Source organism: Dreissena polymorpha, chromosome 8 (genome assembly GCF_020536995.1).
Source record: "Dreissena polymorpha isolate Duluth1 chromosome 8, UMN_Dpol_1.0, whole genome shotgun sequence".
In the NCBI taxonomy this organism is placed as follows: Eukaryota; Metazoa; Mollusca; class Bivalvia; order Myida; family Dreissenidae; genus Dreissena; species Dreissena polymorpha.
This window is the reverse complement of record NC_068362.1, coordinates 84,606,244-84,631,157: the sequence shown is the minus strand read 5'-3', so window position 1 is coordinate 84,631,157 and position 24,914 is coordinate 84,606,244. Positions and strand designations below refer to the sequence as shown.

The 24,914-nt window shown below is 35.6% G+C and overlaps 2 protein-coding genes across 4 annotated transcripts in view; both read left to right on the top strand.

Annotated features, from left to right (window-relative positions):
* LOC127841195 (bifunctional polynucleotide phosphatase/kinase-like) overlaps positions 1 to 2,286 on the top strand; it is a 155,569-nt gene extending 153,283 nt beyond the window's left edge. Inside the window, exons 5-8 of one of the 3 annotated variants that reach the window (XM_052369863.1) lie at positions 405 to 529; positions 958 to 1,089; positions 1,262 to 1,364; positions 1,581 to 2,274. In XM_052369863.1, the coding sequence (XP_052225823.1) occupies positions 405 to 529; positions 958 to 1,089; positions 1,262 to 1,364; positions 1,581 to 1,822 (602 nt within the window). In that variant the 3' untranslated portion in view covers positions 1,823 to 2,274. Of the gene's footprint in view, positions 1 to 404; positions 530 to 957; positions 1,090 to 1,261; positions 1,365 to 1,580 lie in introns of all 3 variants that reach the window. The other 2 variants (XM_052369862.1, XM_052369865.1) reach the window with 2 other exon arrangements.
* An 8,952-nt stretch (positions 2,287 to 11,238) lies between these two features.
* The window catches only part of LOC127842277 (far upstream element-binding protein 1-like), a 194,794-nt gene continuing 181,118 nt past the window's right edge, over positions 11,239 to 24,914 (top strand). Inside the window, exons 1-5 of the mRNA XM_052371711.1 lie at positions 11,239 to 11,380; positions 11,515 to 11,590; positions 14,762 to 14,793; positions 15,636 to 15,815; positions 17,462 to 17,502. Coding sequence (XP_052227671.1) covers positions 11,310 to 11,380; positions 11,515 to 11,590; positions 14,762 to 14,793; positions 15,636 to 15,815; positions 17,462 to 17,502 — 400 coding nt within the window. The 5' untranslated portion in view covers positions 11,239 to 11,309. The remainder of the gene's footprint in view (positions 11,381 to 11,514; positions 11,591 to 14,761; positions 14,794 to 15,635; positions 15,816 to 17,461; positions 17,503 to 24,914) is intronic.

Sequence of the window (24,914 nt, the reverse complement as noted above, 5' to 3'; positions counted from 1 at the left end):
TTTTTTTATAAATAATTTGAGCTCTGTTCAGTTTCTGATGAACATCTCTATCATTTACATACCCATTACATCAAATTAAAACACACACTCTTACGAACACTTTCCATCATTGTTGCATTTTTTATCAAAAGATGACTGCAGTATTTATGACTTTGTCAATTGGAACCTATGTAGACACTAATTTAGCTTGCAATCTTGTCGGAAAATTAAAATAACCCTAAAAATGCTTATCATAAATAAGTATACATTAATGCAAGAATATGTATAACACTTCAAACGTTCTTCATTTTAAAATGCATAACAAGAAGAAGGGTTTCCATTTTATTCAACATGTCTATCTGTAATAAATAAAATTTGATAGCAAGCCAACATTGAATGACCAGACTCGTGGTTACTTCATATAGAATTCCAGACACCGGAAGAGTTCTTCCAGGGCGAGAGTCCCGCCAAGTTCGACTGGGGCTCTCCCAACCCCACTAGCTTCTTGAACAAGGCGCCTCCTGGCGACAAGGCTGTCTACCATAGCAAGGTATACAACGGTTCCGTTGTTAGGCTTTTAGTGCAACAATATCAGAGATTCATTCTATACTTTTTCGCGACCAGGGTATATATTTAGTATGATTGAAACATTGTAGAACACAAAGCAACGCCGAAAAATCAAATACGTCCACGAACATTAATGTAATTAAAAGTAGCTTAATACTAGTACCGTACCATAACGAATTATGAATCTAATAAAAAAAAAAATACTTTTTTAGAAACAGTCTAGGATAGACATTTTAATGTATATACCGGTTACGAAGTATATTTGTAAGTAAAGTTTAAAAACCTGTATGTTCATATGAGCTTTAAAACATGGGCGCCCTGACCCTTAGTAAACAACTTCTTACCGGAATTTTTCCATTTCTAAGTAAAGCAATATAGTAAAAAATATGTTATTTACATTTTAATTTGCAGTGTCCGGAAGTGGTCGTTATGGTTGGGGCGCCCGCTAGCGGAAAGAGCACGTTCCGGCAACGTTACCTGGAGGCGCACGGATACGTCGCCGTTAACAGGGACACGCTGGGAACCATGCAAAAATGTGTCAAGGTTCGTTATTTTATGTTGTCGAGCAGTTGATGAACCCCGTGATATAATAGCATTTTATAATAGTAGATATTAATTTGATGTTTTCGGTGGGATATTTTGTCTTACCATCACTTGAACGGATGGAATTGCCTCTAAGAACCAAGTTCGGATTCATTTTTATAAGCTATTACAGGTTGCTAAAGAAGCATTGATGCAAGGTAAAAGCGTCGTGGCCGATAACACCAACCCAAGCGTGTCAGCAAGAAAGGAATTTGTGGACATAGCCAAAGCCGCGGGTAAATTTCTAACACATATTTACCATGTATGAGCTTAATTAAAACATAAAATTAAAATCCCAAGAGCAATTTATTTCAGTAGGTTGGTTACATTTTATAATTGGTAAAGTGTACTATTCAAATTAAAAAGATCAGCGGTTATCATATTAAATGTATAATTCAGCCGCGGTTAATGTATTTGCCAGTATACAAACGTATACTTCTTTCGTCAAACAGGTGTACCATGTCGCTGTTTCGTGATGAACACGCCTATCGATCTTGCCAACCACCTGAATTATGTGCGACAAACACAGACCAGCGGCACGGTGCGACGGGTACCGGACGTGGGTTACAACGTGTACAAAAAAAACTATGAGGCTCCGTTGAAGTCCGAAGGGTTCTCGGAAATTCTTCACATCGATTTCTGTCCAAATTTTGACAGCGAGCGGGAAGAATCCGTATTCAAACAGTGGACGTGAAATTTTATTGAGGCGTATCAATGTTTCTTGTAGTTTTTTTGAAACAACTGTTATTCTTTCCTGCTCGTGTTTTAAGTTCACCAAAATGCTTACACAATCTTTTCCTCGATGTCTATATCCGCAAAATGTTACATATGCTGTTAAATGTTTGAAATATGTTGTTTTATTTGACGTTCAAAATAGGCAGCTTTTTATATATGCGTATAATATTATAACCATCTCTTAATAATTACAAAAACTATGTACATTGGCTATAATTCAAGAAACAACATACTTTGGCATGAAAATGCGTTAAGCTACGTTCTCCATTGCAACATGTAGTATGTATGCTCGTTTGAGTTATAGTTTTAGTTCCATGTTATATGTACGGGTACATTTTAATTGTTAACATTTGCATCTGTTCTATTTTCATAATATTCAAATTGTCGTTTGATGTAATTTCTTACAAATAAATGTTATAAATTATAGAATAGGTCGTTTCTAAATTTAAAGGTGTTTGTAAAAAGTAAGGGCAACAGTATTAATTTCTATTTGCGTATCGCGCGTCTCGTATCTAAACAGTTAATGCCATGCATACATCGTTCCCATTAAACATTACACCATAAGTCAGTAAATGCGACATCAGTGTCTCAACATTTGCAAAACCCTCTCTGTCAAAGCTGGGACGAAGCATCGGTAAATTAAGTTATGAGAGATGCCAATATTATCACCCTGCAGAAAGACAAGGGCGTTAGACTGCAACGACAACAGGGAGATCATTGCGAGTGCTGTGAAAACATCTTTTCACGTGTCCTTCAGACTAGAGAAGCTAGCTATTATAGTGTTGCCAATGTTACAGTGCGTATTCCGCTCAGAGAGATCAACAATAGATTGATCTTCTATATCAATCAACTGCAAGACAATAGCAGATACAAGCAAACTCCCCTCTTCGTCGCCTCCATAGACCTGACCAAAGCATTCGACCTTGTCAGCATGGATGGACACTTCACCGTCCTTGCCAAGTTTGTCCATCGTGACTCCTGTGTGTGGTCAGTCGGTCCAGTACACCATCAAAGGCAATGTATTACGACTCGATGTCAGATGCCTTCGAAATCAGCAGCGGCGTCAAACAGGGGTTTGTCCTCGCTCCTACTCTTTTATGTATCTTCTTCGCTGTCCTGCTGACGCATATCGTTGGAATATCAACCGAGGGTGTCTCCACAGCCGGTTATACCACAGTCTGTCTGTCATTAAACACTCTTTTCAAGTGAGAAATCAAGTTTGTATAGTACTTTGCTTGTATTAGCCTTAATTAGTCAGGTGATTATCTTAGCGTCGACGGTTTTGAACCCAGGTGCACGTTTTTACCGAACTTTGTGATGATAAATGCCAAAAAAAATATCTGGACAAGGTTGTCAGAGAAGATAATTTTTTGAACAGCTTTTGATATATACAGCTTCTTTAAAAGTATCACCCATACTTTCGTCGCAAGTTTTAGACGTAGTCGTATTTAAACTAATTTAATTTAGTGCCACCACACGATGTAACACCCTTGTGTCTTATCTTTTTAGATTTTCAGATGAGGATTATTGTGTGTGATGTTCGACTATATATAACAGTTGATCCCCTGAACGTGGTTAATGTGTTACTTCTAAAACATTAATTGATCAAAGTAGGTAGAGGATCTCTCTTATATGTTTCATACGAGATACCTTTCAAGGTATTTAAGTTGCACATAAAAAGATGTGTTGCGTCCGAAAAGCTAAAAGACATGCGTAATTTTGAACTGAATGGGAGCGGCATTCGAAAGTTATGTTTGGTTTTGATTGATAATAGCTATTAGTTTCGTCCTACTAAATATTAAATAGTCAAAATACTTTTATCACGTTTAATTTTACACCAGAAAAGCATTCAACGGGCAAACTTTGGCTGAAATCGGGATCCCTTTGTGATCAGCTCAAAAGCAAGACCCATTTAGATCGTAAAACCTTTTTAAGTTTGTACTACTTAAAAAAACAATGCGTACACATCTATTTGTTTACCAAACATAGAAAGAAACATTAAAAGAATATTCGTATATGCATTTTACATAACAATATTTCTGTGATTATATGCATGAGAGTAAGTTAATGAGTGAAACCCAGCAAAGATCACATATTATATGGCAAAAAGTTCCCGCTAAGAAATTTGCGGAGGGTCGAATTATAGAGCGAATATTACTACGAAATAAACGCTCATCTCATCACTTACTTGCTGGAAGGTGAGCGGTATTTAATATTTAAATATAAAAGTAACAAAGGGTATAAAACGGCGAAAAATACATGTTTCGGCACGGACGTCGCTATCTTGACTTCCTTTAGATCATCACGTGATTACCCCCTCTGGGTTACAATACACTAAATGATCGCTTCATGTAGGGCTGTACTCTCTAAAAAAATATCATAGTTGACAGGAAGGCATGTTTTACACTTTTTACCATTATTCGTGTGTTATCTTGCGGTGATAATGGTAGGGCATGAATAGGTGTTCACTACTGAATCCCTGAAATATGATACACGTGAAGACTACAGTAAACCATTGCACTAGAAAAGGTTACATTCCACTAAGAAACGGCCGGAAAAAAAGTTGCAAAAACAGTCGATTTTGATTTGTGTCAAGTTCTTTCTTGCATTGTACATGACATATCTTTTTTATTGCATAAATCGATTCCGCTTAGAATGGCCTTTAAGAAAAGGTATGGTTATGGGGGTCTCTATGTGCAAAATGTTGCATTTATTTTCGCTCAAAGTTGTCGCATTTACATTGAATTATATAGGGAAATTATTTAGTGTATTATGACCTCTGGCAATTCTTCATTGCATTTGGTACTTTACCCCCCACCCCCACCCCCTTTTCACACATAGACGCCGCTTGTACTACGATCAAAGCGTGGCCGATCGTGACGATTCGCAAGAGAAGCGTAATGGAGTCTTCATAAGCGCAGTATGATCGCGGTAGAGTCGTCATGATCGGAGAGCTCTACGCTCTCGCCACGCTTATTGAACATGTTAAAAACAAGCGTAGCGGGATCGTGGCCAACATAAAACAAGAAGAAAAAGTAAACAAGTCGAAATGAAGACCATAATTTGCCAAATTGCTCGATTTAGACTCCGATCGGTCTCGATCCGCCCCGATCCAAACCTTTTCCAAAGCGTGATAATAAACCGCGTGCCCGTGCCACTCGCTCTCCAATGACTTACTAAATAAAACGCAAACTATCTACACACATCTCGACTAACTACAACCCCGGTAAATAGGTAATCAGGATAAATATACATGAAGGAAATTAGGGACAAAACAGGCATAGTCTAATATAGCCTGTATCTTGTCTAATTATAACCCAGAACAACACTTTATCCTGCCTCTGTTGCAAACATTGATCTAATAAAGCAGGGTCGAATAAATTTTCGGTCAACAGGAAGTAGTGTATTCCTACGCGAGCTGTTGCACATAGTTGAGTGTAACCTTTCCAATACACTACACAAGGGTGTAGTATTTTACCAATATCTGCTGCTATCGTAATTGTAGACCAAGAGAAAAATATCACATTCTCGATTAGTTTTTTATTTCTTCTCATATTTTCAATTGGAAAGTATTAAAAGGAACAGATTAAAGTGGAATTATTTTTTACGTGACACAATCGGTAGTTATTCGGTCGTCTAAAATGTTGTGTACATGTAGGAGGCTCGACAAGAATAATTATATTGTTATATCAATTTGTGTCACCGACATGAAGCAGGACAAATCGAATACATGGTTGGTGCCGAGATGGAGAAGATCTCGCTAAAGCTCGCCCTATTTTCTTTTTCTAAGACTCACCGGATAAACTTTCTCCATCTCGGCACCAACCATGTATTTTATATATCAAATGTCTGGAATAGATTTTTGTGAGAATTACGATATCACATGGTGATTATCAGGCTACAGTATAGCCCTCACATAATTGAAATCAGACATCTACATATAAGCTGGAGTAGATTCAATTTACAATTAAACATGATAAATAGCAATGTATGATTAATTCACTGAATACCACTACCAAATGTCTGGAATAGATTTTTGTAAGAATTACGATATCACATTGTGATCTTCAGGCTACAGTATACCGGTAGCACTCACAAAATCGAAACCAGATATATACATATCAGTTGAAATAAATTCAAGTGAGAATTAAGAATCTCAACGACGGAATGGTACGCTCCCCCTAATACATATGTCACTCGGCCTTTTAGACCACTATGGATAAGCTCTAATCCTTCTTTTAAAACCAAATAACGCTCTATATAACAAAACCCAGGGTTCCGCGAGACCCTCTTTTTCCTTCTCTTAAGCTGTAAATAGCCACCGACTACGAAGACATGGGAAAGCACACAGACAACATACTTCCACACATACTTACACAGAGTATCGGAAGATGCAATAATGCGCACGTGGGCAAATCGCATTTACCAACAGTGCAACCCGGCCCTTTAGGTGTAAATAATGTTGTAATTAAATACGATAAGCATTTATTTTTTCTCATATGTACACTATTAAAACATGTGTACACTATTAAAACATGTTGGATGGAGCGTGTCGGCTGGGCTAGTAGGGCGCGCCTAGCGAAATACCATCTCGTCAGTGCACTCTGGCTCTGTTGACATGACCCAACCAACATGACAAAAAAAGAATGGTGACGGTATTTGTTGTTGTTGTTTTCCCGACCCCCAACGAACTTATCATCTCGGTCCAACCACACAAACTCAGCCCCTACTCTACTATATTCAACTAAATGATCTTTCCAAAACTAGTCTGACCCTTGCAACACCATTAAACACCTGACACTATCCATAAGCACGACAGAGAGAGCCCATGGGATTACACGCTAAGACACGAACAACTTGACAAAACCCTTCCTTTTCCGCGCCGCAAAACCACCACACACAACATCATCAACATAACCCATACACACGCACACACATTCGCGCACACACGAAAAAAAGTCTCATTGGCCATCGTGCACTGATCCATTTCATTCAAAAACTTTACCTGCTACCCGGATAGCCGGGGTAAATCTGACCTTATTTGGCTCACAACTAAATTTTCTCCCCTTAAAGGTCACAGGGGCAGGTCCGTACCTATATGTAGTCGTGAAGACGCGGATGCGACCTGTAAATAAACCTTGAATACACACACACTTAGTTCTTCATTCTGAACGATTTGTGTTTGGTTGCGTAGGCTCTGCTTCCTGTTTCAAAACCCATGACGTTTCTATATGTTCATCTGTTAAAGCGATTTAATAAGCATTCTGATCGCTTCAAGAGGTGTCGATTCAAGGTTTCACGTCATACAGAAATGGTTTTGTGATGCTTTAACATATAATTGAACATATTTCATAAAACAATTTCTTAACTTTTCAATGTGATGAATCATGTGCCCTTTCGAAGAACATTTTAGACGAAAATGGACGGGTAGGTTTTTAAACAATATACTATCAGAAGTTCCATGTTGGGATTAAAAGTACAATTACCATGCAGTACTATTCATTGAACATTACATTTATTGTTGTGACGTTATGCGTCTATTTTACCAGGCTAACATCGGACTTGTTTCGTTAACATCGTCTGACTTTTTAAAGTTAATGTAAATGTTGCACTGAAACTTTTAAAATCCTTAAATCTTTTCAAAACGTTCAACAATGATACAAGCGCACATTACTAAAACGAAACAATGCTTCTTTGCAATATATTTCATTATTTTATACGGGCAAAAGCCCGCGAAGCGGGAGTTGACCGTTCATACATATGGAAATTTAGACATAAAATTACATAAGAATACCACATAAGGATGCGTCTCAAAAACATTTGCCACGCGACATATATTTTCGCGATGCTATTTATGACCTTGAACAAATCAAAAACACTTTGGCATATGCTTAATCACATGTTAATACTTACCTCAGGAAAAATTATATCAATGACATCATAATTGTGTAGCGAATCGCACTAAATATTCTCGCATTAATTGTTTTTCTTCGCAACCGTTCCAGAATTAAGTCATTACTCAATTATCTCCCCTGAATACTCATCTTGAGTGGGTATAAGCCGAAGACTGGTTCACTACATATAGTGACAGTCTTTACCAAACACAATTTACGTGACCATAACCCGTCTTAAATATATTTCCAAATATATCAGATTTCTGTCAAATTTATTTGATTTGATCTTTTCGATATTTTATTGTTATTATTATCCAGACAAATTACAAACGCTTGTTAAAAAAATATTTGTTTTAAACATTATAGTTGGCATCTCTATTCTTCCAGTATTCTCGCGGTTTTTCAATAACGTCACCCTACTGTTTATTTGTCAGAATTCGTGACGCATTTTCCATTCGCTCTCAAAAAAAGATCATGAGTTATATTCTGGTAAGTTGTCGCTGTTATCCATTAGAAACACATATATTCACAAAATTTTATATTCCGATCTAACTTTTTAGTATTTGAGCTTTAATTTGTAACATATTTACACCTCGTCTGATCGCACTTTACACCGATATCCCGAAAGGTTACATATCACTATAATAAGTTTAGGCCTAAAACGACAAAATCCGATACCGTTGGATTTTCGTACAACAATATTACGTAAAAAAATCTTCCAGATTCGAAATCAACAAATGAACAAGACATTTATAAATTGTCTGTATTATTGATCAAATTTTAAGATATTTGTTGGTTTTCCGTTTTTTAGAAGCTGTTCTGCCAAGGCAAGAGCTTGGCATCACACAATCCATTCTATCTAGCAAAACTGACAGTTTTGGTTTACAGAAATCAACAATGGAGGGATTTCTGAACCATCAAAATTTCCAAGCTATACATACAGTTATTATCTGTGGTGATCTTTATTGGTTCTGTTGGTTTACTTGGATGGAACATGTGTGAACTTTTATAGAACTTTGAAAAGTCTATATCTGTCTATCTATAAACAATGGTTACCTTCAGCTAAAATCAGCTATGGTATAATAAGATCAGATGTGCAAACAATGTCAAAGGGTTGTTAAATTAACAATTTGAAGGCCATTATGCTGAAAAAATATGAAAGTTCCCATGCAAATTAAGTCTGTATATCGACAATTTAGTGTCTGCCAATAAATGTCAAACTAGTAATACAAAACTTACCACAAGTATGTAAAAGCACTAAGTACCTGTTGTGATCATTTTTAGTAGTAGGATAGTGTAATTATAAACAGTAGCAAATAGCTTGTTTGGTAAATGCATAATGCAATTAATGTGATTTCCTTTCTATTGTGTAATTAATAAATTGGTTGTTACTTGTTAATCCATGATAAATGTTTTATGGCTAGTACAAAAAAACCAGCATTGTTAATTTTGTAAAAGGTAATAAAATAACACCACTTTGTAATTTCATATACGTAAGTATTCTTGTACTGTAGGTTAATGACAGTGTTTTAGTATTACTTATTTTGTAACTATTTATGTGCAAATAAATGATGTGAAGTGTTGTGTATCTCCACCCAATACCACATACCTTTTTATATATGTACTGTGTTATGTGTTATTTGAATGTTTAAATAAAAAAAATATGGATGATATAACATGATGCATTCTAATATTTGCATTCAAATTGTAACTATAGAGCTAAGTGTATGCAGTTTAGACTGTGATTTAAGAATTGCTACAAAATGGCTAGTTTTTTAGTGGCGACAAAATTTAAACTATTCGACAATAGTTTGCGAAAGATAATTAGAAACCTGCAAGATAACTGTATTTATTAAATATTTTAATTGCGAAACAAGTATGTTGTTATGCTGTTACACATAATTATACATTGATAATAAATAAGAAGACAATTAGCGGTGTTAACGTTTCCCAACAGTATAGAAATCATTCTTCTGATGAAGTCAGTGGTATACAGACGAAAGCACCAGGCATGGCTTTCAATACGTAGTGTGTGTTATTTGACAGTCTTAAACTTATTGGATTAAAAAAATCCTGTCAAATTTGTCAATTAAAATTGATTTGACACATCACATGATTTTGATTATGTTAAATCAGTGAATTGTATGCTAAATGCAACTGCTTTAGCAAGCTGTCAAGTTGAATTGAGACATTTGATAATCAAAAAGTGTTTCCTGGGTAGGACCAGTACTTCGTGTCTATATGACTTACCATGACGTCAAAAGTCTACAAGACCTACTAGGTAGAACGAGAAATGTACTTCGACGTACAATTTTCACCAACCCTTGAGTGTTAGCCAATCAGAAGACACCTTACATCTGTTGCTTATAGAGATATTTGACATTGAACATTATTATTATTATTATTTTTACCAAATTATGCGACTATCGACCGCTTACTCATAGATATTGTGCGTATTTATTAAACAGTATTATTATTATTATTTATACCAAATTATGCGACTATTGACACTTAACTCATATAACTTGTGCGTATTTGTTGACCCGGTGGCGCAATTAACCTCTGACTTATGCAAGTTATGGTTATCACAAAATACGACCAACGGATTATTAAACATTATTTATCCCGTTAATGTTTGGTAAATGTTTGGTTAACGTTGGGAATTTCCTACACAGTAATGCGCTGGACGGTTGTGATACTCCGCCCCGCATGATCAATAAATACTCACAATATGCTGACTAATTTTAATTTTAAAAAGGTAACCATTGAATCTTCTTCAAATTTTTATATAATCTATTTCAATTCTGATATTTTTATTCATTTTGTCCTCAATTAAAAAAGAGATTTTAAACATTTATTCTGAATAAATCTGAAGGAAAAGCCGCTCAAGAGACAAGTGTTTTGATTGGCTGTTCAGAAAATGTGTGCGTCGAAGTACAAACATGAATGTCGAAGTACAAATTGTACTTTGACGTACAAATATATACTTCGAAGTGTTTTTTATATTTGTATGTCGACGTACAATAATTGTACTTTGACGTACATTTCTCTTTTTACCTTGTAGGTCTTCTTGACTTTCAACCCAAATGGTACGCCATAGTATGTCTTATAAAAAAATATTAGTTGCTAGATCTTTGAGCTAGGAACATTTTACTCGTTTTAAGATTAATTTTTTTATGCATTACTTAATTATTGCAACAATTATAATATTTTGAACACAATCATGTCAATTTATTTATTACAAATACATGGTTATCAAAAAAAACATAAAAAGCTTTTGCCCGTAAATTAGGTAGCACCTATAATCATATTACTCTATGAGTTCCAATCTTTATAACTGTATTTTCTCTGGTATTTACTTTAAAAACACCGGCATTTAGAGAATCAAACAAATTGTTATTGCATTTATTTAACATTTAGATATGTCCGAGGGATTTGTCTTCATATATTTTAATGGTTTGTAACCTACAACTTAAGAGGAAGTAACCGCATGCAACTAAATTGGGTTTTCTGAAAACGTTAACGCGGTCATATACTCTAAAATATCATAAAATGAACCCTGAGCCGCCTGGATTCAGAAAAGGAAGACACCACAACAAAGGAAACAACTCAATACCTGACAGGTACAAATATTCCGCTGTATGTGATGTTGGCGTGTAAGTTTTATTTTCTTAACACAATTGTTCGTAATTCGGATATGTTTACGGTTTTCGGATGATCTGCATTTTTGTATGTGTTCGTTAAATTCTCATTACAGATGGACTGATTACACGCCAATTGGTAGTGTTATAGCTGGCACAAGGTTTGTTACATTCAAAGTGCCATTGAATGAGGTAGGTTTGATATATGCAAATGTCATAATACAATATACATTTTTAATAATATATTCAGTCAGTGATTTAAACTTAAAGGGACCTTTTCATGTTTTGGTTAATTGACAAAATTACAAATTTTGTTTCAGATTCACAAATTTCAATTGTAGTTATGATATTTGTGAGGAAACAGTTATACTGAACATTTACCATGCACTTAAATAGCCATTATATGCAGTGATAATTTTAGAAATCAAAAGTATGTGTCCCAGGGAGTCATAGGTTTTTAATCTATGGGTCCCATTAGAACAAGTATTGGTCCCATCTATGAGCAGAAGAAAAACATAGTGGATCAGGGTATTTCAACATTTTAATGACATCACATGGCTATCTAGTCACAATTAAACAGGGAACTTTAAAAGGCAACTCAACAATTTTATGACTAGATTGTTTTCAAGACTTAAACAGGCCACTGTACATCACATTCACGCATGTGTATTTCGACAAACAATAACCCCACTTGACCATTATAATAGATGAGCTGTTTTACGTCAATACTGACATATCTAAACGACTGTAGCCATTAAGAGTGTAATTAACATAAAAAGTTTCCACTTCAAAACAAAGCACTACGAGTTTTTATTCATCTTTCAAATTAAAAGCCCATGCCCATGCCCGAGGAAAAATTGCATGATTTCTTATTTTCGCATGTTTTACATGAATTGAACGAGGACTGTTAATTAGTTGCGAGATAATTACAAAATTGTCAGAAAAATATAGTGCTATGCAACCATGCTCCATATCATAATGACGCGTCCTATTGTTGAATACAAAATTAAGCTTTCCTTTGACCCGGATTATTGATTGCACAATAGTAAAATGGTGGCCATTTTTGGTCGATTTGCAAGTTTTTTGGTCTTAAATTCGTTTTTCTCTGTTTGCGAAATATTTTTCAGTATCATAATTTATACACTGCAAGACGCATATAAAGCAAATGTTTGCGTCACCTGCTATTTCTATGGGTACAGGACGCAGGCCTAAAATTATCCCTGATTATATGCATCTTTTGACAATTTAAAAACCTGAAAAGTATAAAACGTTGCAACTCCAAATGATTGAATTATTTGGAGAGTTGGGTTGTTGTCATCATATTTTGTGACACTACAAGGATTTCATATATAAAGTATAAAATACATCACTTGTATGAGCACGAATGGCTGTGTGGTCTAAGCCCCAGAATTTTACTCCAGGGGTCAGTGGTTCGAGTCCAGTTGAGGGTTACTTTTTTTTCTTTAATTTTATTCTTTTTTTCATACCGGAGCTTTTTATATTCAATGTTTAAATTTATCAATACAGTCAAACCTGAATTCAGCGGTCAGTCAAGGGAAATGACCAAAGTGACCGTTGTCCACAGGTGACCGTTGAATTCGGATCACAATTTTAAGATGGTTTGTCAGTTGGTAGTATTGCTACGTCGTTACCCCACCCAGTCGTTTGCACACAGTGTTCAACAAATGCTCATTGCCGTTAACTAAGCATAATAACAGAATTTACTTACATTGAATAATACAGAATAATATTTTATAGATTGATTTAATTTCATATTGTTATTAAACTAAAGTGATGACTTTATCAACGCTAGTATAATTGTTTAATCATGCATCTCGATCATTCAGTTAATAAAACTTGTCACGTGCCGTTGACGTCACGTCCGTACAAGTCTAAAAAGCGGATTCGCTTTCATAAACCGATAGTACGGTGATATTGTACCGTTCTAATTCAAAGAAAAAGATGCAACAAGTTTGTTCAAATTTATTCGTACGCAAACATCACACAAAAAGCATTTTAATTCAACAACCTCATACAAAATACAACGCTTCAAACTCACATTTGCATTCGAATCATACTCCTCCATAATTTCTCGCTTACGCTTAAGCACACTCTGCATTTGCGTACGTCCAACACAGAGCTCACTTGCTATTACACGCGAACTTTTTCCAGATTCAAATAGTTTCAAACACTTGACTCGCTCCTCTAATGTGAGGAACTTCCGTTTACCACTCATTGTTATTCCGTGATTTATTATTCCGATTGCTTTTAGAAGTGTTGTGAACGCTAGAAAGCTCTTTTAAAGAATGATCCGAAAATGTTATTTTAAAATCGATACTCAATGTTGTAAGTACAATGTGCTAATTAGCGGTCATTTAATTAGCGATTATTACTTTAAACGTGTCAAAAACTCTGAAATATTTTCTGTTGAAGAAACCCCCACAATTTTCCCCGGAAAACAAACCTTCTCAACACCTTATTATTTGTTTACTCGCAGCGAGCCGCTTTTATAATATCAAAGGCATTTACCGCTATCAAACGCTTTAACCGCAAAATAGACGGACAAATGATGTGCAGTGTTTTTAATTTTCGCGACTCAAGACGACTGACGCGTGACCGTTGATTTCAGTTCAAACATGAATTTCGGAGTTGAATATAGTGGCCGTTGGCCGTTATGGACAGGTGGCCGTTGAATTCAGGTGTAATCTAGAGTGTTTTTGGTCGGGGGGATTCCAGACTGACCGTTGTCTGCAGGTGACCGGTAAATTCAGGTTGCCGTTAGGTCAGTTTCGACTGTATAAAGCATTTAAATTTTAATGACAATTAAACTTCAATATCTGCCAAAATCTGTGAAAAGGTCCCTTAAACTCATTGCAGTAAGTTTTTAAGTTTGCAAGTTTGGGGCCAAACAAATGCATCCGTTCCCAATCTTAAAAGGTTTATATATCTTCTCAAATGACTTGAATAAAATATTTATTTAAAATTTCTCATTTTTTTGTGGGTAAATCAATTCACTCAGGTATGGTTATCTCCCATCAGCTGAAGGAAATTCAGGAACAGACTTGCAAGTAGTGAATAGACCTGTTTATATTGCATAATGTCATAAACTATAAAAGGCCATATTTTAATTTATTGAAGCCAGTACAATCATGCTCTATGAGTTTAAAATGTGCAAATGTAATGTTAAAACCACTTTGATTCTTAATTTGAAAGCATTTGTATGAAAAAAAAACTAAATCTTTGCCAAAACAAGGCGATTTTTCCCAATCTAAATGGCTGGTCCTTAATTCCCAAACTAATAAAATAAATACTACTTTAACTGTTTAAGAATTCAGGCTTGATATGAATATACTTTTATTTCAGAAATTTCACTCAAGACTGGCAAAAGATCAATGGTATGTTTTTTCATCAATATCATTAATCGATCTCAAAAAACATTTAACCAGGTATTAATGTTATTAAAGTAGAATTTGAAAACTCTAGCCTAAATGTGAAACTAGTATAGTAAGTTAACAAGGTATAAGTAAATATAGGGGTCACAACAATAGTCACATTATTTTTAAGTCTGATATGATGTTTGCTTCCAAAATAGCAAAGTTTGTTCATCGAGCTGACAGCTTATATAAAATAATACCTCAATTAAGATAACGCTTAAGTCTTTCAAAGTCTATTTTGTTTTCTTGAAAGGGATGTTTGAAATGTTTCTTTTACATAAAAATAATAAGCCGCTCTGCTCATTTTTAATGTTTCAGATGATCAGAGCAATATGTGTTCAGTGAGCTATAGGTATAAGCGGCATGTATGGGATGCTTATTGGTCTTTCAACTGATTGTTCACTTTTCTTTTCAATCTTTATAAAAATTGTATTTGTTTATTTAGACAAGAGAAAGCTAATAAAACATGTTGTCTATTTTGTGCTGACCTGTTATTTCCCAGATTGGTTCATTCTGTAAGTAATGACAGTTAAATTTTGAATTTGAGTACTTTTTTGCCGTTATTGCCATTTTCTTTAAATCATTGAAATAAATAACATTTAATACATTGAATGTTGACAATCTTATACTAATTGGCGGTCTATGTGTAGGTATATTTCATTGCCTGTGCTTAGATCAGATAGGTGCAGATAATATTGAACACAACTGGTTTTAACAATTATTTACTCTTTGACATAGATTGGTGTGTGCGAATATAATTGATGGCAATATCTTGTACTGGTAACAACTATTGACTATTTCAGGTTCACTCCACAAATGCTCATCAATCACATGACTGATAGCAACCAATCGCTAGGCCTAGTGATTGACCTGACCTTTACCACCCGCTACTACCAACCAGAAGAATTCACCAGCCACGACGTGCTGCACCAGAAAATCTTAGTACCGGGTCACGAAATTCCAACAATTAACATAATTAAAACGTAGGTCGCAATTGCATATTTTAATGGAGACATTTTCATTATAATAACCAAGCTGTGTGCATACAGTGCTTTTAACCAAAATAATACAGCTATCTTCGTTGATGAGGGGCTTATATGCGTTGATGCTTAAATAAAATTACTTATTTATGAAATATTTAAGTACACCTAAGCATGACAATCTCAAGTCGAGCTATTGTGATTTCTTTTGTCCATTGTGTGTCCCGTGAGGTGAGTCATCATCTTTAAGCTTGTTACCACTCTAGAGACCACATTTTTCATCCTATTTTGGAGAAGTTTGGTCAGAATATTTTCCTGAAAAATATCTGGGAGTTGTAATGTTGGTCATGTACTTCCAAAAACCAGGTCAAGGTATCATATCTTAGATATACTTTATTATCAATCTATATGTATATAATATATCATAAGTATGTTAAAAGTGTGACTCAGTCAATCTTAATGCACTTGGCAGAATGTAAAGCTTGATCAAAGATAAGCCAAATTTAGCCTTGATCATCTGCGTCCAAAAATTTCACCAGTTTAAATCTAAGAAAAACCTTGTATTCCTTCTAGAGGCCACATCTTAATGAAACTTGGTGAGAATGTTTATTGTGTTTTCAAGACTGGGTCACTAAGTAAAATCTTAAAAAAACCTTATAACTTTTTTTGACGCCACCTTGCCTCAACATTAAAATTATTTAGATAATGTACAGAAGGGAAAAGTCATTCATGCCAGCTCAAGGTCACACTTCGAGGACCGAAACTTAGCTCGCATACTCGCAAAATTCGAGCAAGATTTATGGATAGTGAGTTGAAAAATATAAAGCTTCCAATTTTCTGCGAGTAGAAATTTCAGATTTCTTAAACCTGTTTTTCCATAAATCCTTTGAGTGAGTATTGAGAGATAATTACTTTCTATAATCACGACTCCCATTTTCAAGATCAAAATCTCTTTAATTAAACAATTAAAGTGTTAAAAAATTGCATAAACACATTCGGCCGCCATTATTGTTGTTGTAAGATTCAAGGGAAGCTACTCTGGTACAAGCTATGGTTAGCTAGGCGCTTGTGGCTTATAAGCGTCTTGGTGTTTACCACTTTCTAAAAATCTTTCCGTCTGCACGATCAAAAACGTTCATCTATCATGGACAAATTTCTTAAGAGGCCGGCATCCGAGGACGCTGGGACAGCAAAGAAACGTAAAGCTCTCAAAAGTTAAAAAATGAATGACTGAATTTAACATCAATCTAGATAATGTTGTTTACAGTGACAATGATTATGCTTGTTTTATGTAGCCAACATGTAAATTGAAAAAAAATCAACTTGCAAAAAAATGCAAGTGCCTTGATAGGTTAAATTTGGTCCCTGCACTTAAATAATTATATGTATGAGCCTCCATTTTCTTTTCCACTCCATATCTTCTATGTATTTTTACAGATTTTTCTTGAAACCTAGCTCAAATGTTGAGGTCATTGAGACAATGTGCAAAATGTATGAGTCCTGAACACTAGCTAAATTTTTAATGTGAAATGTCCCTTTACCTTTCTCCAATCTCCTATCTCCAATGCCCTTTAAAGGGGGTAGGGCAGTGTGAAGCTGCCCTTTGGATTGCCTTGTTGTTTCAAGTTTTCCTTTTCATTTTTTTTCAGTTTCTACAAGGCAGTAGATGCTTTCTTAGAATCCAGCCCAGGTACAGTATATTCATTTATATTATGAACATGAAGTTTGCGTAGATCCATAGAATCTGGTATTTTCGTTTGATCTTAAATATTTGTATATTTTTCTACAATATCTGATATAAGACTTCAGGCTTGAACGTTCCTTTAACAGTTGATTACATGGTGGAGATGACCCAAGAAAATTCACTTACATTAGTGTCGGACGAATAATATTGGTATCAAAGTAAATTGTCATCAACAGCATAGCATTTTTAGCTCACCTGAGCACAATGTGCTCATGGTGCCCTTTTGTGATCGCCTTTTGTCCGTCGTGCGTTGTGAGGCGTCAGCATTTGCCTTGTTAATACTCTAGAGGCTGCATTTATTGTCCAATTTTAATGAAATTCGGTCAGAAGATTGGTCTCAAAGATATCTTGGATGAGATTGAAAATGGTTACGTTTGCTTGAAAAACATGGCTGCCAAGGGGCGGAGCATTTTTCCTAATATGGCTATAGTAAAATCTTGTAAACACTCTAGAGGCCACAATTATTGTCCGATCTTCATAGAACTTGGTCAGAAGATTCATCCCAATAATATCTTGGACAAGAACAAAAATGGTTTTGATTGCTTGAAAAAGATTGCCTCCAGGGGGGGGGGAATTTTTCCTTATACATGTATGGCTAAGTATTGCTTTAGTAAAACCTTGTTAACACTATAGAGGCCACATTTATTGTCGGATCTTCATGGAATTTGGTCAGAAGATTGGTCTCAAAGATATCTTGGATTAGTGAGAAAATGGTAATGTTTGGTTGAAAAATATGGCCGCCTGGGGGCGGGGCATTTTTCCTTATATGGCTTTAGTAAAACCTTGTTAACACTCTAGAGGCCACATTTATTTTCCGACCTTCATGAAACTTGGTCACAAGATTTGTCCCAATGATATCTTGGATGTGTTCGAAAATGGTTTGGGATGCTTTAAAAACATGGTCAATAGGGGGCGGGGCATTTTTCCTTGGATGGCTATATATTGCTTTAGTAAAACCAATGATATATTGGATTAGTTCGAAAATGGTTCTTGTTGGTGGAAAAACATGGCCGCCAAGGGGGCGTGGCATTTTTCCTTGTATAGCTATAGTAAAACCTTGTTAACACTCTAGAAGCCATATTTATTGTCCAATCATCATGAAACTTTCTCAGAAGATTTGTCCCAATGATATCTTGGACAAGTTCGAAAATGTTCCCAGTTGCTTGAAAAAGATGGTCACCAGGGGGCGGGGCATTTTTATACGCCCCTTTTTAAAAACAGGACGTATTATAGTTTCACCCTTAGCGGGCAGGAGGGTGGGCGGCGTCCACAGCAGTTTCCACTCTCTATTTCAAATAGTTTTCATCCGATCTTCAACAAACTTGGTCAGAAGTTGTATCTAGACAATATCTAGGTCAAGGTTGAATATGGGTCATGCTGGGTCAAAAACTAGGTCACGGGGTCACTTAGTGCATTTCAAGTATTTAGCATGGTGTCCGCTCTCTAATTGAAGTAGTTTCAGAGCTCCAGATGAGGTTTTGTGAAATTCTTAACATTACTACAAGATCTTCAAAAATAATTCTTAACTCTGAAATTTTATTCTTAACATTACTTGTAAGTTTTGGAAAATAAATCTTAACTTTTCTAAATGACCTAAAAATAAATAATAATGGTTATTTTCATGCAAAAAATCAAAATAAACATACTAGCAACTTTATTTATACGAGTTCAACAGTGTCTAGTCAGTATTATACAATTTTATTTTTCAAATACCTTCATATGCCCAAACTGTGCTTAGATTGCATGCCTTTAATGAATTTTTACATATTTCACAATTAAAACGGGTCCCTACTATCAATCTTTTCAACGATTAGTCACGGGAATTGTCCCTTCCACTGGTTCAATGTTTTTTGTTTGTTTAAGTTTGGACCCGTTGTGTCGCGTTTTTTTAGCTTTTTCCGACAGTGTCGGCAACTGAACATACAACATCGTATAAGATCTTTTCTATAATGTGTTTCTTAACATTCAACTTCGGCTCACTTTGCGTAAAATATGTTAAAGCGTGTTTTTGCACACTTTGCAGTTTTTTTAAGACGCTCTCTGGGCGCCGCCATTGTTTTTGACAGAGAGACTGTACACACCGCTTTTATTTGAAAAAATGCGCTTTGTTAAACAAACCCGATAACCATTTTATATAAGCACCCAAAAGATCTTTAATACGCGAAATTCTCTCAAAAAAATCAATACGAACCGATGTAAAAATAATATTTGTAACTTGATTTTGTAATTCTTAATGGTACGACAAGATTTTAAGATAAATACGTAACGGAATTGAAAATAATTCGTAATTACGAAAATACAACCCTTATCTGGAGCTGTGAGTTTTCATCCGATCTTCACCAAATTTGGTCAGAAGTTGTGTCTAAATGATATCTAGGTCAAGTTCGAATATGAGTCATGCCAGGTCAAAAACAATGTCACGGGGTCACTTAGTGCATTTCAAGGATTTACCATGGTGTCCGCTCTCTTATTGATGTAGTTATCATCCGATCTTCACCAAATTTGGTCAGAAGTTGTGTCTTAATGCTATCTAGGTCAAGTTCAATGGTAAAGTTATCAAGTTGTCCACAACCTTCAAACAGGCGTTTCTTTGACAGTTTGGCACTCTTGTTCCTTATATGTCTTCATGAATCTTCATGAAACTTTGTCATAATATATGTTTAAAAGATATCTTTGATGTGTATGAAAATGGTTCTGGTCTGTTCAAAAGCATGGCTGCTAGGGTGTTCACTAGTCATGAAAGTTGGTAAGAACATTTTGTTCTAATGACATCTTTGGCTGCAGAGAACAGGTCAGTTCCTTTGAATCTCAGGTGAGCGACTTTGGGCCTTTTAGGCTCTCTTGTTTTAACATTTTGACACTATAAGAGTCTAAATTATTTTGTTATAAGGTGCTGTCATAATTAAATGTTATAAGTGTTAGAATTGTATGGGAATTTCAAACAAATGTTTATTACATTTAGAACGCTTTAAATTCTTCAAATTTAGTCATAAAGCAATGACTTATGGACTGGATAATATCAACTGTAAAAATTAAGACATGTTTACAGATCATGGTTCATTTGATGCCTCCAGTAGGGTGGCATATAGCAATCGCACTGTCCGTCAGTCCGGCCGGCCGGAAATCTGTTTTCTTGAGGTTATAATTTTTAAAATTGTATGAAGAGGTTGATGTGGAATCAATTGGATGTCTCATTAAAAACTAACAAGAACATTACTCTGCTTGCCTTTTCTCCAATTTAAACCAAATAGCATTGCCTGTGCCTGAATGTGGATTCTGATGATGGCAAATAATACATGAATCTTGAATGCAATGCTTTTGCATGTAGCCTCCCTTTAGGAGAAATGGGGTTTAATGGGTATAGTCAAGTCAATATACCCTAAATCTATAATAAATTGCTACAAGAGGTATTTTGACTGATCCAGGTAAGGTAGAAGGTACATTATAACATATAAAAAGTTTACTGGAATCGGACCTTGGGAAAGTTGGTTTTTAGCTCCACTGGCCAAAGGCCAGCGGGTCTTATGTCATGGTCCTGTGTCCGTCGTGTGTGCCTCCGTGCGTGCGTCTGTGCGTGCGTGCGTTAACTTTTTCTTTAAACATCTTCTTGTCCTAAACTACTTGTCCAAATCTGATGAAATTTCTCAGGAATGTTCCTGTGGTGAACCTCTTTCAAATTTGTTCAAATTATGCCCCTGGGGTCAAATTTGACCCTGCCCCGGGGGGGTCAAAAAATTGAAAATTTGCTTATATAAGGCCTATTTTGTGCAACCTTTATAAATCTTCTTGTCCATAACCATTAGGCCTAGGGCTACCAAATTTTGTATGTAGTGACATCTTTTAGTCCTCTATCAAGTTTGTTCAAATTATGCCCCTGGGGTCAAATTTGACCCTGCCCCGGGGGGTCAAAAAATTGAAAATTTGCTTATATAAGGCCTATTTTGTGCAAACTTTAAAAATCTTCTTGTCCATAACCATTGGGCCTAGGGCTACCAAATTTGCTATGTAGTGACATCTTATAATCCTCTACCAAGTTTGTTCAAATAAAACCCCTGGTGTCAAATTTGACCCTGCCCCGGGGGGTCAAAAAATTGAAAATTTGCTTATATAAGGCCTATTTTGTGCAAACTTTAAAAATCTTCTTGTCCGTAACCATTGAGCCTAGGGCTACCAAATTTGCTATGTAGTGACAGCTATAGTCCTCTACCAAGTTTGTTCAAATTATGCTCTGGGGTTAAATTTTACCCTGCCCCGGGGGGTCAAAACATTGAAAATTTGCTAATATAAGGCCTATTTGTGCAAACTTTAAAAATCTTCTTGTCCATAACCGTATGGCATAGGGCTACCAAATTTGGTATGTAGTGACATCTTATTGTCCTCTACGAAGTTTGTTCAAATTATACCCCTGGGGTCAAATTTGACCCTGCCCCGGGGGGTTAAAAAATTGAAAATTAGCTTATATAAGGCCTATTTTGTGCAAACTTTAAAAATCTTCTTGTCCATAACTATTGGGCCTAGGGCTACCAAATTTGCCATGTAGTGACATCTTATAGTCCTCTACCAAGTTTGTTCAAATTATGCCCCTGGTGTCAAATTTGACCCTGACCCGTGGGGTTAAAAAATTGAAAATTTGCTTATATAAGGCCTATTTTGTGCAAACTTTAAAAATCTTCTTTTCCATAACCATTGGGCCTAGGGCTACCAAATTTGCTATGTAGTGACATCTTATAGTCCTCTACCAAGTTTGTTCAAATTATGCCCCTGGGGTCAAATTTGATCCTGCCCCAGGGGGTTAAAAAATTGAAAATTTGCTTATATAAGCCCTTTTTTGTGCAAACTTTAAAAATCTTCTTGTCCATAACCATTGGGCCTAGGGCTACCAAATTTTGTATGTAGTGACATCTTATAGTCCTCTATCAAGTTTGTTCAAATTATGCCCCTGGGGTCTAATTTGACCTTGCCCCGGGGGGGGGGGGGGTCAAAAAATTGAACATTTGCTTATATAAGGCCTATTTTGTGTAAACTTAAAAATCTTCTTGTCCATAACCATTAGGCCAAGGGCTACCAAATTTGGTATGTAGTGACATCTTATAGTCCTCTACCAAGTTTGTTCAAATTATGCCCCTGGGGTCAAATTTGACCCTGCCCCGGGGGGTCAATAAATTGAAAATTTGCTTATATAAGGCCTATTTTGTGCAAACTTTAAAAATCTTCTTGTCCATAACCATTGGGCCTAGGGCTACCAAATTTTGTATGTAGTGACATCTTTTAGTCCTCTATCAAGTTTGTTCAAATTATGCCCCTGGGGTCTAATTTGACCCTGCCCCGGGGGGGTCAAAAAATTGAACATTTGCTTATATAAGGCCTATTTTGTGTAAACTTAAAAATCTTCTTGTCCATAACCATTAGGCCAAGGGCTACCAAATTTGGTATGTAGTGACATCTTATAGTCCTCTACCAAGTTTGTTCAAATTATGCCCCTGGGGTCAAATTTGACCCTGCCCCGGGGGGTCAATAAATTGAAAATTTGCTTATATAAGGCCTATTTTGTGCAAACTTAAAAAATCTCGTTCATAACCATTGGGCCTAGGGCTACCAAATTTGATATGTAGTGACATCTAATAGTCCTCTACCAAGTTTGTTCAAATTATGCCCCTTGGGTCAAATTTGACCCTGCCCTGGGGGGTCAAAAAATCGTAAATTTGCTTATATAAGGCCTATTTTGTGCAAACTTTAAAAATCTTCTTGTCCATAACTGTATGGCATAGGGCTACCAAATTTGGTATGTAATGACATCTAATAGTCCTCTACCAAGTTTGTTCAAATTAAGCCCCTGGGATCAAATTTGACCGTTCCCCAGGGGTCACAAAATTGAACATATGCTTATATGGGGCCCATTTTGTGCAAACTATAAAAATCTTGTCCATAACCATTGGGCCTATTTCTACCAAATTCGGTAGGTAGTGACATCTAATAGTTCTCTACTTAGTTTGTTCAAATTATGCCCCTAGGAACAAATTTGACCTTGCCCCAGGGGTCACAAAAATGAACATATACTTAAATAAGGCCTATTTTGTGCAAACTTTAAAAATCTTCTTGTTCTTAATTATAGAGCCTAGGGCTACTAAATTTGGTATGTAGTGATATCTAATAGTCCTCTACCAAATTTGTATAAATTATTCCCCTGGGCTCAAATTTGACCCGGCCCTGGGGGTCACAAAACTGAACATATGACGTTTACCAGTGGAGATTACTGCGGCCGTTTGGCTGTGACCGACAACAACATCAACATCTTGTAAACATGAGATAAAACCCTGTCATTTAGTGCCATTTTAGGTCAGATGGTGACTGCTTACAAAGGCATTGAAGTAAGAACATGTGTTATGAATGTTTTTCTTATAAACTGAAATAGGTCGGGTTTTATTTAAATATGTCGAAAGTGACCATATATCCGGATGAAAATATTTGGGATGACATGTTAATTTCATGTCTTTTTTGTAGTGGTAAAACCAGTTTAATAATATATTATTGATTTAAAAAACACAACTTCCATGAACATAATTATTTCAAGGAAAGTCAATATATGATACTGCTCGGTAAACTCAAACTTTGTATCCAAGAGAAGGTGTTGAAATTAATGAAGTGCAATGTTCTTAACTATCGTATATGCTGCTTTTTAATAACTAATGATTCATTGTTCCATTTGTGAATCGTGACTGATCATGAATTGTTGAAATGATTGTCAATTGCTCAACAATCCATATATATTTCTGACCATTTTATAATTTTCTTAATACAAGTTATGAATTGATCTTAGAAGTCAAATGTATTACTTAATTAAATACATTTATAAATATAAAGAAATAATCTTTAGATTATCATAATATTCTCAGGCCTGTTGGTCTTAGGGATGTGTGGGTTGATGAGCAATTTCTCCTTTTATCACAATTATTTCTACCCTACCGGATCATTTCCTTCATATTCCATTTTAATTCAATTGACGTTTGCAACCTCTTTCAAATTGGGAAAGTCCAAAATGTGTTGTTTGGTAAAGGGTTAAGGCATTTTGATTCCTATGGGTCTTGTGAATCTGTTTCAAATCAAATGCGTAGATTTGATCTTCAGCATCTAAAAATATGTGAAATAGAAAGAACGACAATATCTTTTGGAGAGATAAATGTACCTACGTTATAAGCAAAGGACCTGTGCAACAATTCCCGGTCTTTTTTGTCTGTTTAGTTAACACGGTAGTAACTTTTTCCATATATAAAAATGCTCACCCTTCCAACTTTAAGCGCCCAGTGGGACGAGGGATAGAAAGAGAAAGTCACATGCTTGAGTACATTTCAACCCATGCG